The sequence below is a fragment of the Nomia melanderi genome, chromosome 2, assembly GCF_051020985.1.
Source record: "Nomia melanderi isolate GNS246 chromosome 2, iyNomMela1, whole genome shotgun sequence".
NCBI lineage: Eukaryota > Metazoa > Arthropoda > Insecta > Hymenoptera > Halictidae > Nomia > Nomia melanderi.
Window position 1 is genome coordinate 14,795,149 of NC_135000.1, and position 13,480 is coordinate 14,808,628.

Sequence of the window (13,480 nt, forward strand, 5' to 3'; positions counted from 1 at the left end):
CATGACGAGACACCGGAGATCGGCGTCGACCGCCCACGCGATCATGGACAGCGAAATAAATTAATTTGTTCCTACCTAAAATGGTCATGGGTGATGGACTGACTACCTTCGTTCCTTGCCATACGCCGCCAGGGAGTAGAACGTGTTACACAATTACTAGACGGATACAAATGATTACCAAAAGCTCGAGATGGGAACTGTCGTTTATACCGGCGAAGGAGAAACGCGTGACGCATTTAATAATTGAATGCCACGTTTCACTCTTTAAAGCTAAAACATCCGACTCCTTTCTTTTCGAGCGATCCATTTGTACGCCCTTCCTTCACACTGGCGATTCCTTCCTCAAATAAATTTTAATTAACTTTAGAGCAGTAAATTATATTTTTTTCAGTAATATCTTTCAATAACATGTTAAAATTACGAATGAAACATAAATTTTAGTACTGAATTGAACTGCATAATTTTTATTTTGACGAAATATTAATGATCTAGGATTAAAGTAGATTTTTTAATTTAGTTGAAGAATCAACTGTATTTATTTATTAGTAATAAAACGACGTTTTTTATTGGATATTTCGATGAATAATCTTGAAATGAATATTTTTTGTGATATAAATATTTTATTACCCAATCTCTTGTTGTTTAAATAGATAATGTATGTCAAAGATGCATTGAAAACTAGTGTTTTGAAGTACGAATTGTATATTTATATTATTACTATTATATTAAAGTTTTAAATAAAGAGGCGAAGTCCTCAAAATCAAATAATATGCAGAATAAAAGAATATTAAGAATAAACCACATAATAAATATTTATCTCACATATTGAAATTTGTTTATTTATAGGACTGCTTTCATTATCTTAACGCTACCTGTTGAGTTGCCATCATTATTTTTTATGTTAACTGTTTGCTTATGAATTATTCATGTTTACGGTTTTCTGTTATTTCGACTGTAGAATCGAAAATATTGAACTTATCAATATTTTCCAATTAATACGGTAGCCAATAATTGCAACGTCAAAATAACACAACAATAATACGATAATAATTTTATGGTAGCCTGCGGGACGAGAGAAACAATTACGAACAACGTTGGCTGCTCGTAAAATTAATAAACGCAATGAACGTTAACGAGGATCATAAATATGGTCGCCGCGGTTTGCTTATCCGTCGATTAGCATAATCACCCCCGATACATGTAGACCTTTATTTAAGAATGTCTCGATGAATTGTGCTGTATGCCGATGTTACACAAAATCTTGCTACACGTATTCAATGAATCGATACAATGGTACAACATGATTTTTCTTAGCAGTATAAAATTAATATTTAAATTATGGCCAGAATTGATTTATTTGGAAGTTTCGACCCGTAAATATATTGAGAATCCTTTTTGGGAAAAGTTATTATCTTAATTTTAAATTCGTCTTTTGATACTATACGTAAAAGAACATTTAAAGAAGATTGAGTATTGTATATTTGCTCTAATAGAATGTTATTATTAGAAATCAAATATTATAGAGTAATGCAATTTAATATTCTTATACCTAACAATTAATAATTTAGCACAGTAGTTTGACTCACTTCTGTGTTAAATATTACATAAAAAAGTAATAATATTTAAGTATCTTCCTTTATATATTTCTCAAATACTTAGAAACTATGAAAACTATTTGTAATTCGTTTATATACATTGATTCAAAATGTAATATAAGCAACAAATTTCTCTTTCTAATTGTTTGATTAACTCATCTTGTTATTCATTCCCTTATTAATCCTCGTATTTATCCCGTCTTTCTATGTATCTACATTCAAATTATTTATCAGTTTAGCATCATAGTGATTCTCTAAAGAAGAGTAATTTACTAATTACCCTGGTAATAATTAAATAATAAAATAATTATTGCTTTATAAATGCTCGTAAATTATTGCAATATTTTCTGCTACATATTCTCTGTAGTTATCAACAACAATGTATTCTTAATCGCAGTAATAAAAATTTTCTTTAATAAGGCTTTTTAATTAATTATTACGAGGAGATCATCGTCTGCAAGCAATCCCGCGAACCGCGATTATTCACCGAAGGTATCTCTGTAAAGGAGGGATTAGCAATCAGTGTTCGGTTAGGGATTGAATCTTCGGCCCACTCTCCTCTTCCCTAATTACACACGAAGATTTCGTTTATCTTAACGTATTCATTACACCCAACCAAACCTGAATTCAACTCTTGTACTCTTACGTATACTCGCTGTAATTATTGTACGCATAGCCCAGATGAGACGTTACGAAGACTATAATCAACATTATCGAATTAATTTCTCGTACATAATTGTTTTCACAGCCTTAAAATTACTAAACTTATTGTTACAAAATATATTAATACTATAATCTATAACAAAAGAAATCACTATTTATGTCTTAAATATTCTTTATTTTGCTACATAAAAAAATTTTGTATTGCAAATCATAATAATTACCAAATGAGAAATATAACAATACTAGCATTGAAAAATGGCAAAACGCTACAAAGTTTTGTTATTCAGAGATAACTGAGAACATTCTCCAATTGATGTTCAATGTTTACGTTATGTATTTTATTTACAACAGAACACATTTAAATTCATTAATTTATGTATATGTGATAACCGTTAACGTTTACTGCAACATTCCCCTTTGTTATTAATGAATATATCTTCTACATCCAATAAATAAACAGTTATTGTATACAATGAAAAATTAGCATTTTTAATCGAATCCTTCCCAGGATTAGTCAATGTTCAACTCTCACTTACAGAATTTTTAATTAAGTAGTATACTTATACCTATATAATATATAATAGGTTAATAAATATTAATTATACACCAGCATACGGTCGCGTCCGCGTGTTTGAGCGCTTCGTGTCGCACTTTAAAAGAAATACTCTAAAAAAAAGACAGAAATATGCGGTAAAAATTGTTTGTGCATAATAAACACAAACCTTTGCCGAATATAATAGCGCTTGAAAGGAGATTGAATCTCACAGGGCAGTAAAACAATATCATTTGTGAAGTATTAAAATTGTACGAAATATCATTGATTATAAATCACGCTTAAATATAAATAATAACACAAAGCTACATAATAGAAGAATCACGGACTATCAAAAGTATAGCACATACTTACCCGAGAAACTTTTATTTTGGAACAAAGTGTACACAATTTCTTTGAAACACAAAAATGTTTCGAAGAATTAGCCGAGCAAATCTCAATACTCCACGAAAAATCCGAATTTTCAACAAAGCACACAAGTTTATTAATGCACGAACGAAAAAAGCAATCGGTACCTTATTTCTCACACATTCAACTTTTTTGGTCAGCAAAAATTGTACAGTTTAGGCGAAATTTTCAAAATTGACCTTTGCGTTAAGCGCCACGGAAATCTCGGCCATTTTGCATAACACTGATCCTTTCGTAGCAAAGATAAACAGGAACAATTATTCATTCTTTGTCATCATAATTCTTACATTACACTGTTGTCAACTTATTTACGTTAACATTAAAACTACCGAACAGTTAAATTGACTTCTTCAAGTTCCTCTATAGAAACTCCAGAATGCATCTATTGAGACTTTAATTGATTTACAATTCAGTTTTCTTGTTGTTTAATCAATTTCTTTAATAATTTCTCAAAAAGAACATCCGTTATCTTTTTAATAATTACAAAAAGAAGACATCAGTTATGGGTCATTTTGTCCCGTCTGGTAGTACCTTTTTTCCCACATCAGTTATGTTACATATTACAATAATTTTTCAACAATTCGGAAGTGTCGGTCATTGGTGATTGACATGGCATTTAACGTGTTGAACGAGGGAAAGGAGAAGCAAGTAGAGTTCGACAACCGCTAACCAAGCTGATTAAAGGAGTAGGAGGGTGCAATTAACGGAAAAGTTGCTTGGGAACGTGGGCAGGGTCTGTTGAACCGCGTCCTTATTACCGATCCCTCTAGAAAAAGGGCCGCGGAGATCGTTAAAACGTTTTTCGCGGGCCGCGTTTGCAATCTGCCTGGTATCCACCACAGCTATACCTGTTCGTGGCACCTGAAATTCTGAGAAAGGAGCCAGAAAGCAGCGCCCGTTACCCGTCCCTGTGCCCCTGCCCAGTTGTTCGTCTTCGTTCCTCGTGTTTCGCGTAATGAATGCTACTGGCTCGGCCCTCTCTTTTTCCCCAGCTTTCGTTTCCGTTCTTCCCTGACCCCCTTTCTTGGTTCCTTTTCGCTCCGCCGACCCGGCCCAGGGGACATAAATTGAAGGCAAAGTGGGCACAATGCGTGAAACGAGACTAACGAGCGGGGAAAAGGCGACTTTACGATTTTTCGGAAAGGGCACAGCACAACAGCCACCGCCGATCACCCGCCCTACGCATTATGCGACCCTCTTAATGGCGACGTAATGTAAGGCAACGCTGTCGGCGGCGCTTGGGCGAAGGTTACCACTCGACGCAATCAAAGGATAAATCAATTTGGAGCACCGAATTCTTCGAATAACGGAGTTTTTCATTCCTGCGTGGTTCTTCGGTGATGATAGAAATTGCTTTTATCAAGAGAATGGTTTTTTAAATCTTGTAAATATTTATTTGGATTTTTATATTATTCGTGTGTAGAATTTTGGTTCATTAGTTGGGTTGAACGTTTTCATTGGGTATAATAAATTGACACAATTTGACGATGGGTATAATTTTTAACGAATTTTACTTATTTCTCATAAGATTTTATATTAGGTTAATAATAGATGAATATTGATCGCTATTCTCAGACGCTTCTACCCATTTTTGCGGATGAATTAGTAGAAAGTATTTTTAATTTATATCGTACTATTAGTTCAGTAAAATAAACTATAGGATTATTCATTAGTAAATCCTATCTTAAATTTAAATGTTTTGTGATTGTGTATTATGAATAATTAAATTGTTGTACACAAATATCGTATTTGTCGCTAGTATATATTTCTTACATTTTAGATAAGAAATATAATTTGTAAATAGTAATACTAAATGTGCAAGTAGTTTTAAAATCATTATCTCATTGAGAAATAAAATATCTAACCTGCTTAAGGTCCAAAACGATGGTAACGTATTCGTAAAGATCTCCGTTGGCCAAGGTCGGACTTTGCCACCATTTCGTCGGATTCGAGTCCAAGATATTGCTAATGTTATGCCTCTTGCCAGGATCAGGGCTTCTGGCATCACAAACCGCACATCTTGATGACTCGGAGGGTTTGCAAAATGTCTCTGGTCCCTCCTCGCCGCAAGTTGCGTTCACAAAAACGTCCGCTTTCGCGGCGACGTTGAACGTCGACGGGAAAAGGCCACTGTTTTTCAAACTTTTGTTTAAGCCGTATAATCCGGATGGACCTGAAATTAAAATAAATAATTAATGTAGTTTATAATTGTAATAAAACGACGTATTATGAATCTTAATAAAATTTAATTGAAATAAATGATAATTGTAGTTGTTACTGTTATAAGTTTCATGAGAAGAATCTCTCATTGTAACCTCTTAGGGTGTAACTGCATAAATTAAAACAAATGTAAACATTTAGCAATTTATGTTTATAAAATTCAATATGAGTAAAATTGACGCGTTCCATAAACTTAGTGTTAAATTTAAAACGGTAAATGTATTATTATAGACACATTATTATTTACAATATTAATATCATAGAGCACTGTTAAAAGAATATTAACTAAGTTTTCTTAAAAAAGAAATAGTTATATCTAAAAAAATGTTTGACTCTTAATTTCCATTTTGCCCAACATTCCAACATTCCACCAAGTCAATACAAATATATCCCAGAAATAAGAGAAAATAATTGAAATCTGCATTCTTTCATTTACTAAATTTATATAGGCCTCGGTTTTGAAGCATGTAAAAGTTGCTTATCTAAAAGCAAGTTGTACTTTAGAACCGAAGATATTCACTTATATACTTCTTGTACGCTACGTATGATTTATAAAATAAACGCATCGAAGCAGCAAAAAGTGTTTAAAACGGCAGCAAGCGTTGCATCAGCTCTGCTCGTCGAGCGTTGCACCCACCATCGAGAAACGGAAATACTTGCGAGAATATTCGTAGCCGTGATCGAAATGGAAAATCACGCGGCAAACGGTCGGAGATTTATCTTATAATTTCCTTGAGATACATACATCGACAGGTTTTGACAGAGCTCAGCATGAAACCAATCGTCCAGGGAGAAACAGGTTGCCGCAGAGATGCTGCGCTGCAACGCGGCTATTGTGAGTATAGTGGTATGCACGAACAGGTTCATCGGTAACCCGGCCACCCTCAACACTCGAACAGGTTAAACGCGCGTAATCGACACGCGAGTTTACACAGCATCAAAGAAACGTGACGAGCTATCGAGCACTGGCTGCTTCGGACACCTCGGACTCACAGCTGTATTGAGAAGCGACTGAACGCTTTCATCGGACCGTTTTCCAAAATGAACACAGAAATCGTTATAGTTACGATGTGATCGCGTAAACAAGACGATGGAAATTTGAAGGTTTTATTATTAGAATGTATCGAAATAAATTGGAATTTTTAATCGTGATATTTGGATATTTGGATATTTGGATATTTGGATATTTGGATATTTGGATATTTAGACATTTAGACATTTAGACATTTAGATATTTGGACATTTGGATATTTGGATATTTGGATATTTGGATGTTTGGATGTTTGGATATTTGGATGTTTGGATATTTGGATGTTTGGATGTTTGGATGTTTGGATGTTTGGATATTTGGACATTTGGATATTTGAATATTAGGACATTTGGACATTTGGATATTTGGATATTTACCAAGAATATTCTAGTAGACAATAATAATGTGGAACACTGGTGATTTGTAGAGGTATAATTGATAATAAATATAATTATAATTTAATTATCATTCTTACTATACAAATTAAGTATGCAGATCTGTAAACATTATTAAAATAAATTTATTTAGTAAATAAGAAGATCATTATAATCTATATACTTTCCTCAACGCGATACAGGTATCTTTGTTCTATTAGCATAATTATTTGAAATTCTTGAAGTAATAAATACTTCAAAGGGGCAGCTCTCGACATAATTTAAAATACAGACCATTACAATTTATATTCTGTTCCTGCCATTATGAAGCTGTTTTATTCTATTGGCATAAAAATCTGGAACTCTAGAATTAATGACTTCTTTAATAGCCACTGTCGATACTTATATAAGGATTTGTATTCAAAACCTAAGTTAAGATTAATTTATTTACTCGGGCTGAAGATCAGTATAATTTATATACTGTTCTCAAGGTGATACAGGTTTCTTTATTTCATTACCATAATAATCCGGAGTTCCAAAGATAATAAATTCTTTTGAAAATTGCTTTAGACTCTTTTTTCGAAACTCTCATTGCCGTTACGAAGTTGGTGAAACTAGTGTTGCACTACATATACAATAATCATATTATATGTATATTTCCAATAGTTTACAGTAGTTTATATGCTATCTTTAAACTCATACACGCATTTTTTGAAATTTACTTTTCTTTCACTATTGTGTCATTAGATTAAAAATATGGCAAATAGAGGTAAGAAATAATTTATTAAATGATAGCGTCATATTTATGCCATAAAATGATTCAAAATAAATACACTATACAATTTTTAACAAACGAATATCTATTTAATCACTAATTGTGAGAAGCACCTGATACGCAGAATCAGGTGAAACTAGAACCCAAAATATTTGTATCATTTTTAATAACACATAAAAATCTTCAGGAAAAAAAAGATTTTTTTTGAAGAAACAAATACTGCAAAAGAAAAGTGAATCACTCACCATAGAAAAGAAACCCTTCACTTCTTTTATACAATCACGCAAATATTAAAATAGTTATTTCATAAATACATTACCATACAAACATTATACTCTAATTATAAGACACTACACCAAACATATAAAAAAGTAAAATAAAAATTCTACTCGACTATTATTTGATCAAAATTTTATTTCACTAATTTCCAATTTTCTAATCAAGTGCCAACACTAGGAAAAAATTATATTAAAGTGCTGTTTCTTGAACACGAAGTTATTACGAAACAAAAGGGGCGTTTAAAATAATTTTCCCAGCCACTGACTATTGTAATGGAAAAAAGACAGAGTCTAAATGCAATTGAGCTTTCATCAATGACATCGATTTCGTTTAATACCTACACCTACGGGCCACGTTGTTGCTTTTATAGCTCGCCATCCGTGTGTTCTATAATATCGGGTACTCGAGGCCCCAAGATTTTTACAGCCGCCATTCCCGGTTAATGATACTGCCTGGTGTGAATTATGCAGTACGTACAGCGTGCAGCGTAATGCATGCTACCTATATATCGACACAATCGGATGGTGCAGCGTATTCAAGACCGGACCGAGTATCTTTGCCATGCAAATACACGGGTTTCTGAAATTACCTGGTAAAAACTGCATGAATCTTGAAGTCGAATTTAACATGGTTTTGGGATCAACCTATTAATTGTGAAATTTAATTTCAGAAATCCCTGATAATACTTGTAATGAAATCAAATAATGAAGTGTATACTCGTCTAACGCAGAATAAATTCACCTATAATATATTCTAACGAAAAGTTAAAACAAAACGAAGAAGAATTACATATTTATCTGGAAAAATAAATAATTTATCTTTGAAAGAATTTGTTTCAATTTGATTTTAAAATTACGTATATTCATCGAACTCAGTTAACTGGTTAATCGTGTTATATTGGACTTGTGAAATGCAAAATTAAAGGTCTCTAACACATTTGGATTATTAGTGTATATATCCGTGAAATATTTTTCGCCATTATCACACTAGAGTGCGTATATGAATGCATTTATATTATGCGTGACAGCGATGATTTTGGAATCTTGTGATATGGATACATTTTTCATTTTGTCGTGTGATATAAATCTGTTAAATATAAATGGTTGTGTTGACTGAGACGAACAATTTTTCTGGTATGTCGTTTATAAATATTTAATCTCTCGGTTACTTATTATATTTAAAACTTAATGAAATAATAAATATATTTTTCATTTTTATTTTCTTTATAGTTAATACTATTATTTATTAAAACTTTGTACATTAAAAATTATTGGGAAAGTTTTCAATGCACTTATACTGTCTATTGTATATATACACTGGTAGGCACAATGATAAAATATAAGGCTGCGCGATCAAATTTTACTATAAACCACTTTCAGTCGAGGAAGAAATAGAAATGAGTCATGTTTACCGATGGAAAGAGAATATATTTGGATGGTTGTGATGTATATAAATACTATTTTTATAACTTACGAAATAAAGAGTTCTCAATTCTCGACAATTCGGTGGAGTTACCGGTTTTATAATGATAAAATAAACACATCTATCGAGTATAAAGGAAACATTAAAATAAAATCAGTGCACGATTTATGAATAATGCTGACATATAGAAATTTGTGCTCATAACACTTTGAAAATAAAATAAATGTTTCACTGTAAATTGTTGGAATAATGTAAACTATTTTTATTTTTATAAATGGAAAGTACAAATATTTTAAACTACCCAGTAAGATTCTGTAATCTTAAAATAATAAAAAATATTTGAGAAAAGTTTAAGGAGACACATATGAACACAGCAAAATAGAATATTATCATCATATAGTTAAAAACTGAAAATTTATACATTTGGAACAATGTACAATAAAGTGACAGAAAGATACTTTATAAAAATTTACCTAAAAGTATATTTAAATTAAACTGAGTTCGAGGATAATTCACATAATATTTAATACTCATTACTATCATTGTAAAAAAAAGATACTATATAAATAAACCAAGTTTCCTATATATTATAAAAACACCCAATCAACAAAACAATTTATTTAATTTCTCAATATATGACTTTAAAATTAACATTCACAAAGTTAACAGAGACTCATTACCTCAGAATTTCTTACAACATCAATTCTAACAGTGTACATAAGTGTCAAAGTGTTACAATCCGACTGTTTGTCGAAAGTGTTTGCTTCTTGCCACGGAGACAGCAATTTCTTTCGTTTGACACGATGTTTTTCCAATGAAAGAACAGTTACTCTGATTCACCAGAAACAGCTACGCTTGGTAGATCTCGGTCGAAGCCACTTAATTTTCTTGGTCTCAGTGCTTCTTTGCCCGTGTCAACGAGAGTCACGCCTACGTTCACGTTCAACGCTTCCCACTTGCGTCTCGATCTTATCGAGAAGTTCGAGCGCGCCGGGCGCTTCCCCTGGAATCCTTAATACTGCTGTTACCGCAAAAGAAGCTAAAATTGTTGAAGGAGAACGCAACCGCGATCCACGATAATCGATGAATGCCTCCGAGACAACGGCGGTCATATCCGCTACCATCCTTGATCGCTCGGGCTACCATCTTGATCGTCAGTTAAGCATCGCTTACTTCGACCCGTTATCGGAATCTCGTTTTCGCTTCCTATGGTTCATTTGTCGGGCATTCCACATCGATAACAGTTATTTGGATTCATGATTTGCAACCGAATTCCTTGCTTTCCAAGTATTTTCATTATTAGCCGAAATCTTTTATTGCGAAATGACTGGTTTCTGTTTTTTTATTTCACAATTATTCATAGTTTCAAAGTATTGAATATTCTAAATGATCTTGGAAATGAATAGTTTCACTTGAACACTATAATGAATCTCTGAAGAAACTGAAAGTAATCTATTGTTACAATTTTTATAGGGACTACAATCGTAGGGATTAATCGTATTAAATGCTCGGTAGGTCTAGAGGTAATTTAAGCGTAGTGTACGTTAAGATAAAAAAATCGGAAGATAAGTTTTTTTTTTTAAATTGGCGTGAATCAAACTTTTGTAGGTTTTCAATCAATAATTAATTTGTGAATACTGTTCCTCGAATAGACAAAAATTTTGTGAGCTGTAAATTAAGTACGTGTTCATTTAATAAGTAATAATATAAGTATTTTAAATTGATTGATATGATTTTTTATCTAAACTAATACAAACTCTTTTCTTATTCAATTTTGATAAAATTGAAATTAAATTTGGGTTAGGTTCAAGCGAAAAATTCGTAAAATTTCAGTTTTTAGTATAAATTATGAAGAAAAATTGTTTATTGTCAACTAAACTTTTATGATAATAACTTTTAAACGACATTCCAGTAAAATCTTCAAGATACTATTGAGATAGATAATCTCGACAACATATTAAAAATTATAAAATCTTAAGTAACTAGGTCTTTAAAAATGTTGTCACTAAATGGCAAATCTGTACACATTTTTGAGAAATTTAAAACTTCAAAACTGCACAGAATGCAGACAAGAAAGAAATGTGAAAAATATTCAAAGCATAATGACTGTTATTATATTTCCTAGAATAATCCATTCTTTATCGTAATTTCGTTCTAATTAAATTCTGAAAAATTTGAATTCCCTCATCAACCTAATAAATACATTAAAACAATCTTTGATACACATAAAATACTACGATCAGTTACTTTATAATCCTACACCAGCCATTTATACCACCCAACATTAATTTTCCAAAACTCGTAATCCACTTTTATAATCCAGCAATAGTTACATAACTAAACTTTTACGAGACTTCAGGATACATCATATTAAAATTCATCCGCAGCAATGTAATTATGTTAATACATAGTAACCCTACATTCTAATCTCAATAAACATTAAAATTCCTTAACCCCTTGGCCTACAATATCGCGTCAGGCCTCGTGACGGAAATTTTAAACTAAATTTGACAAATCTGAATGTTATTTATATTTTCTTTAATATAAATTAAATATTACCTTTCTATTATCGGTCGTTAACATTTTAAGTAAACGTTGACATAGAATAAGTATTACAATTGTTTATTTTCCTAATAAATTATTAATGATAAAGTAGTTGTAATGATCACAGTCAACAAATAAATCATAGGGCAACGGGTTAAATAATGAATTGTTTAACTTTTTCTCTCGCCCAATAAAGGGAAACAAACAAACTAATTAATGTGATATTGTATGACAATAATTTTAAGCGAGAACTTCTAATGTATATCCTTCCTTCTCAAGTATTTGGGGTTAAATAAAATAAAAAATAAAATAAAACACTACCAAGACCAAGAATAAAACATGTTACTCCAAACCAAAGGAAAAGCTTATACAACACTCTCTCTTATCGCCGTCAGCTCTAGATGAAAACAACTTTCCCGGGTAACCAACACGCCATGACTCATCCGAGGGCATTATCAGCAGCCGAGTTTCCTGGACCAGGGAGAGCTACTACTACGCGTCCCGAAAATCCCCGAGCGGAACAACCTCCTGACCGCGCGCGAAAGCCTTTAAAGTCACCCTCTCCGTAGCCAGTGACTAATCCCATCCCCCCTCGGGCTCCGGACTGCTCCTGGTTTCGAAAATAACGAGAGTTAGCGTGCGTCCCTAGGAATCGCATTGCCCGGAGCGAAACTCTGCCGTGTGGAAACGGATTGTGCGGTGTGTATACGTGCATAAAAGCTCCGGAAAAGGAGCAGAGCCGCCGGGGAAGGGAGCGAGCAGCATTGTGTTGTGTCTCGCCGGCGAACTGGCCTGCTTCGCTCGCACTCTGTCCTTTTTTCTCCGGGCGCGGTGCGCGCGGAGACTTAAGCCCACCACGAGTGACTGATGACGACAGAAATAACCCTGTTCCATCTTTCCGGCGACCGGCCGGTCGGCCCGGCGCACGTGTCCACGTCCGTGAGAGGAACCTACGCAACACCGCGGTGAGGAGAGACGCACGCAGAGCGTACCGCAGACCGCGTGATTTGCATGAAACGGCGCGATGCACCCGGGAAAGATCCGATCCACGAAAATGAAGGGCTTGCTGCGAGAAGGTGGCAGCTTCGTTTCTGACGCGACTTTTTGTTGAATGCGTAATTTCTGTTTTGTGTGAAGGAAACTGGCTTTAGGCAATGTATTATTTATTAATAAATTGTGTACGTTGATATTATACTTATATTTTATAATTGTATGTTTTATTGTTATTACAGTTATTATTATTGTTTATTTATTATGTTTATTTTTCGTTTCTGATCATTTGAGAATGAGTATACGCCATAAACTATATTGCATTCAAATTTGTGATGTTATAATAAAGTAGTGAGGCAAAAAGAAGGCAGCTTTGGAATTATCTATTGAAACAATAACAAAAATAAAGCATAATGGGAAATAAGATGTAATGGATATAAAGTATTTTTCTTGGTAGTGAGAAGGTTGCAGTGAGTAATTTAACCCTTTGCACTCGGATGTTCCCTCTGATGGGACAATATTGAAATCTCCGGATACAAAGTGTTGAATGTTTGTGAAAATACCTATTCTGTATAATAAGTTATAAGAAAGCATATTTTAACTCACCTTTGAGATCGAAGATCAATT

The 13,480-nt window shown here is 33.1% G+C and overlaps 1 protein-coding gene across 1 annotated transcript in view; it reads right to left on the bottom strand.

Moving 5' to 3' along the window:
• The window catches only part of LOC116431147 (laminin subunit alpha-2-like), an 89,080-nt gene that overhangs the window by 9,756 nt on the left and 65,844 nt on the right, over nucleotides 1-13,480 (bottom strand). The window contains exon 3 of the mRNA XM_076364566.1: nucleotides 5,085-5,392. Within this exon, the coding sequence (XP_076220681.1) occupies nucleotides 5,085-5,392 (308 nt within the window). The remainder of the gene's footprint in view (nucleotides 1-5,084; nucleotides 5,393-13,480) is intronic.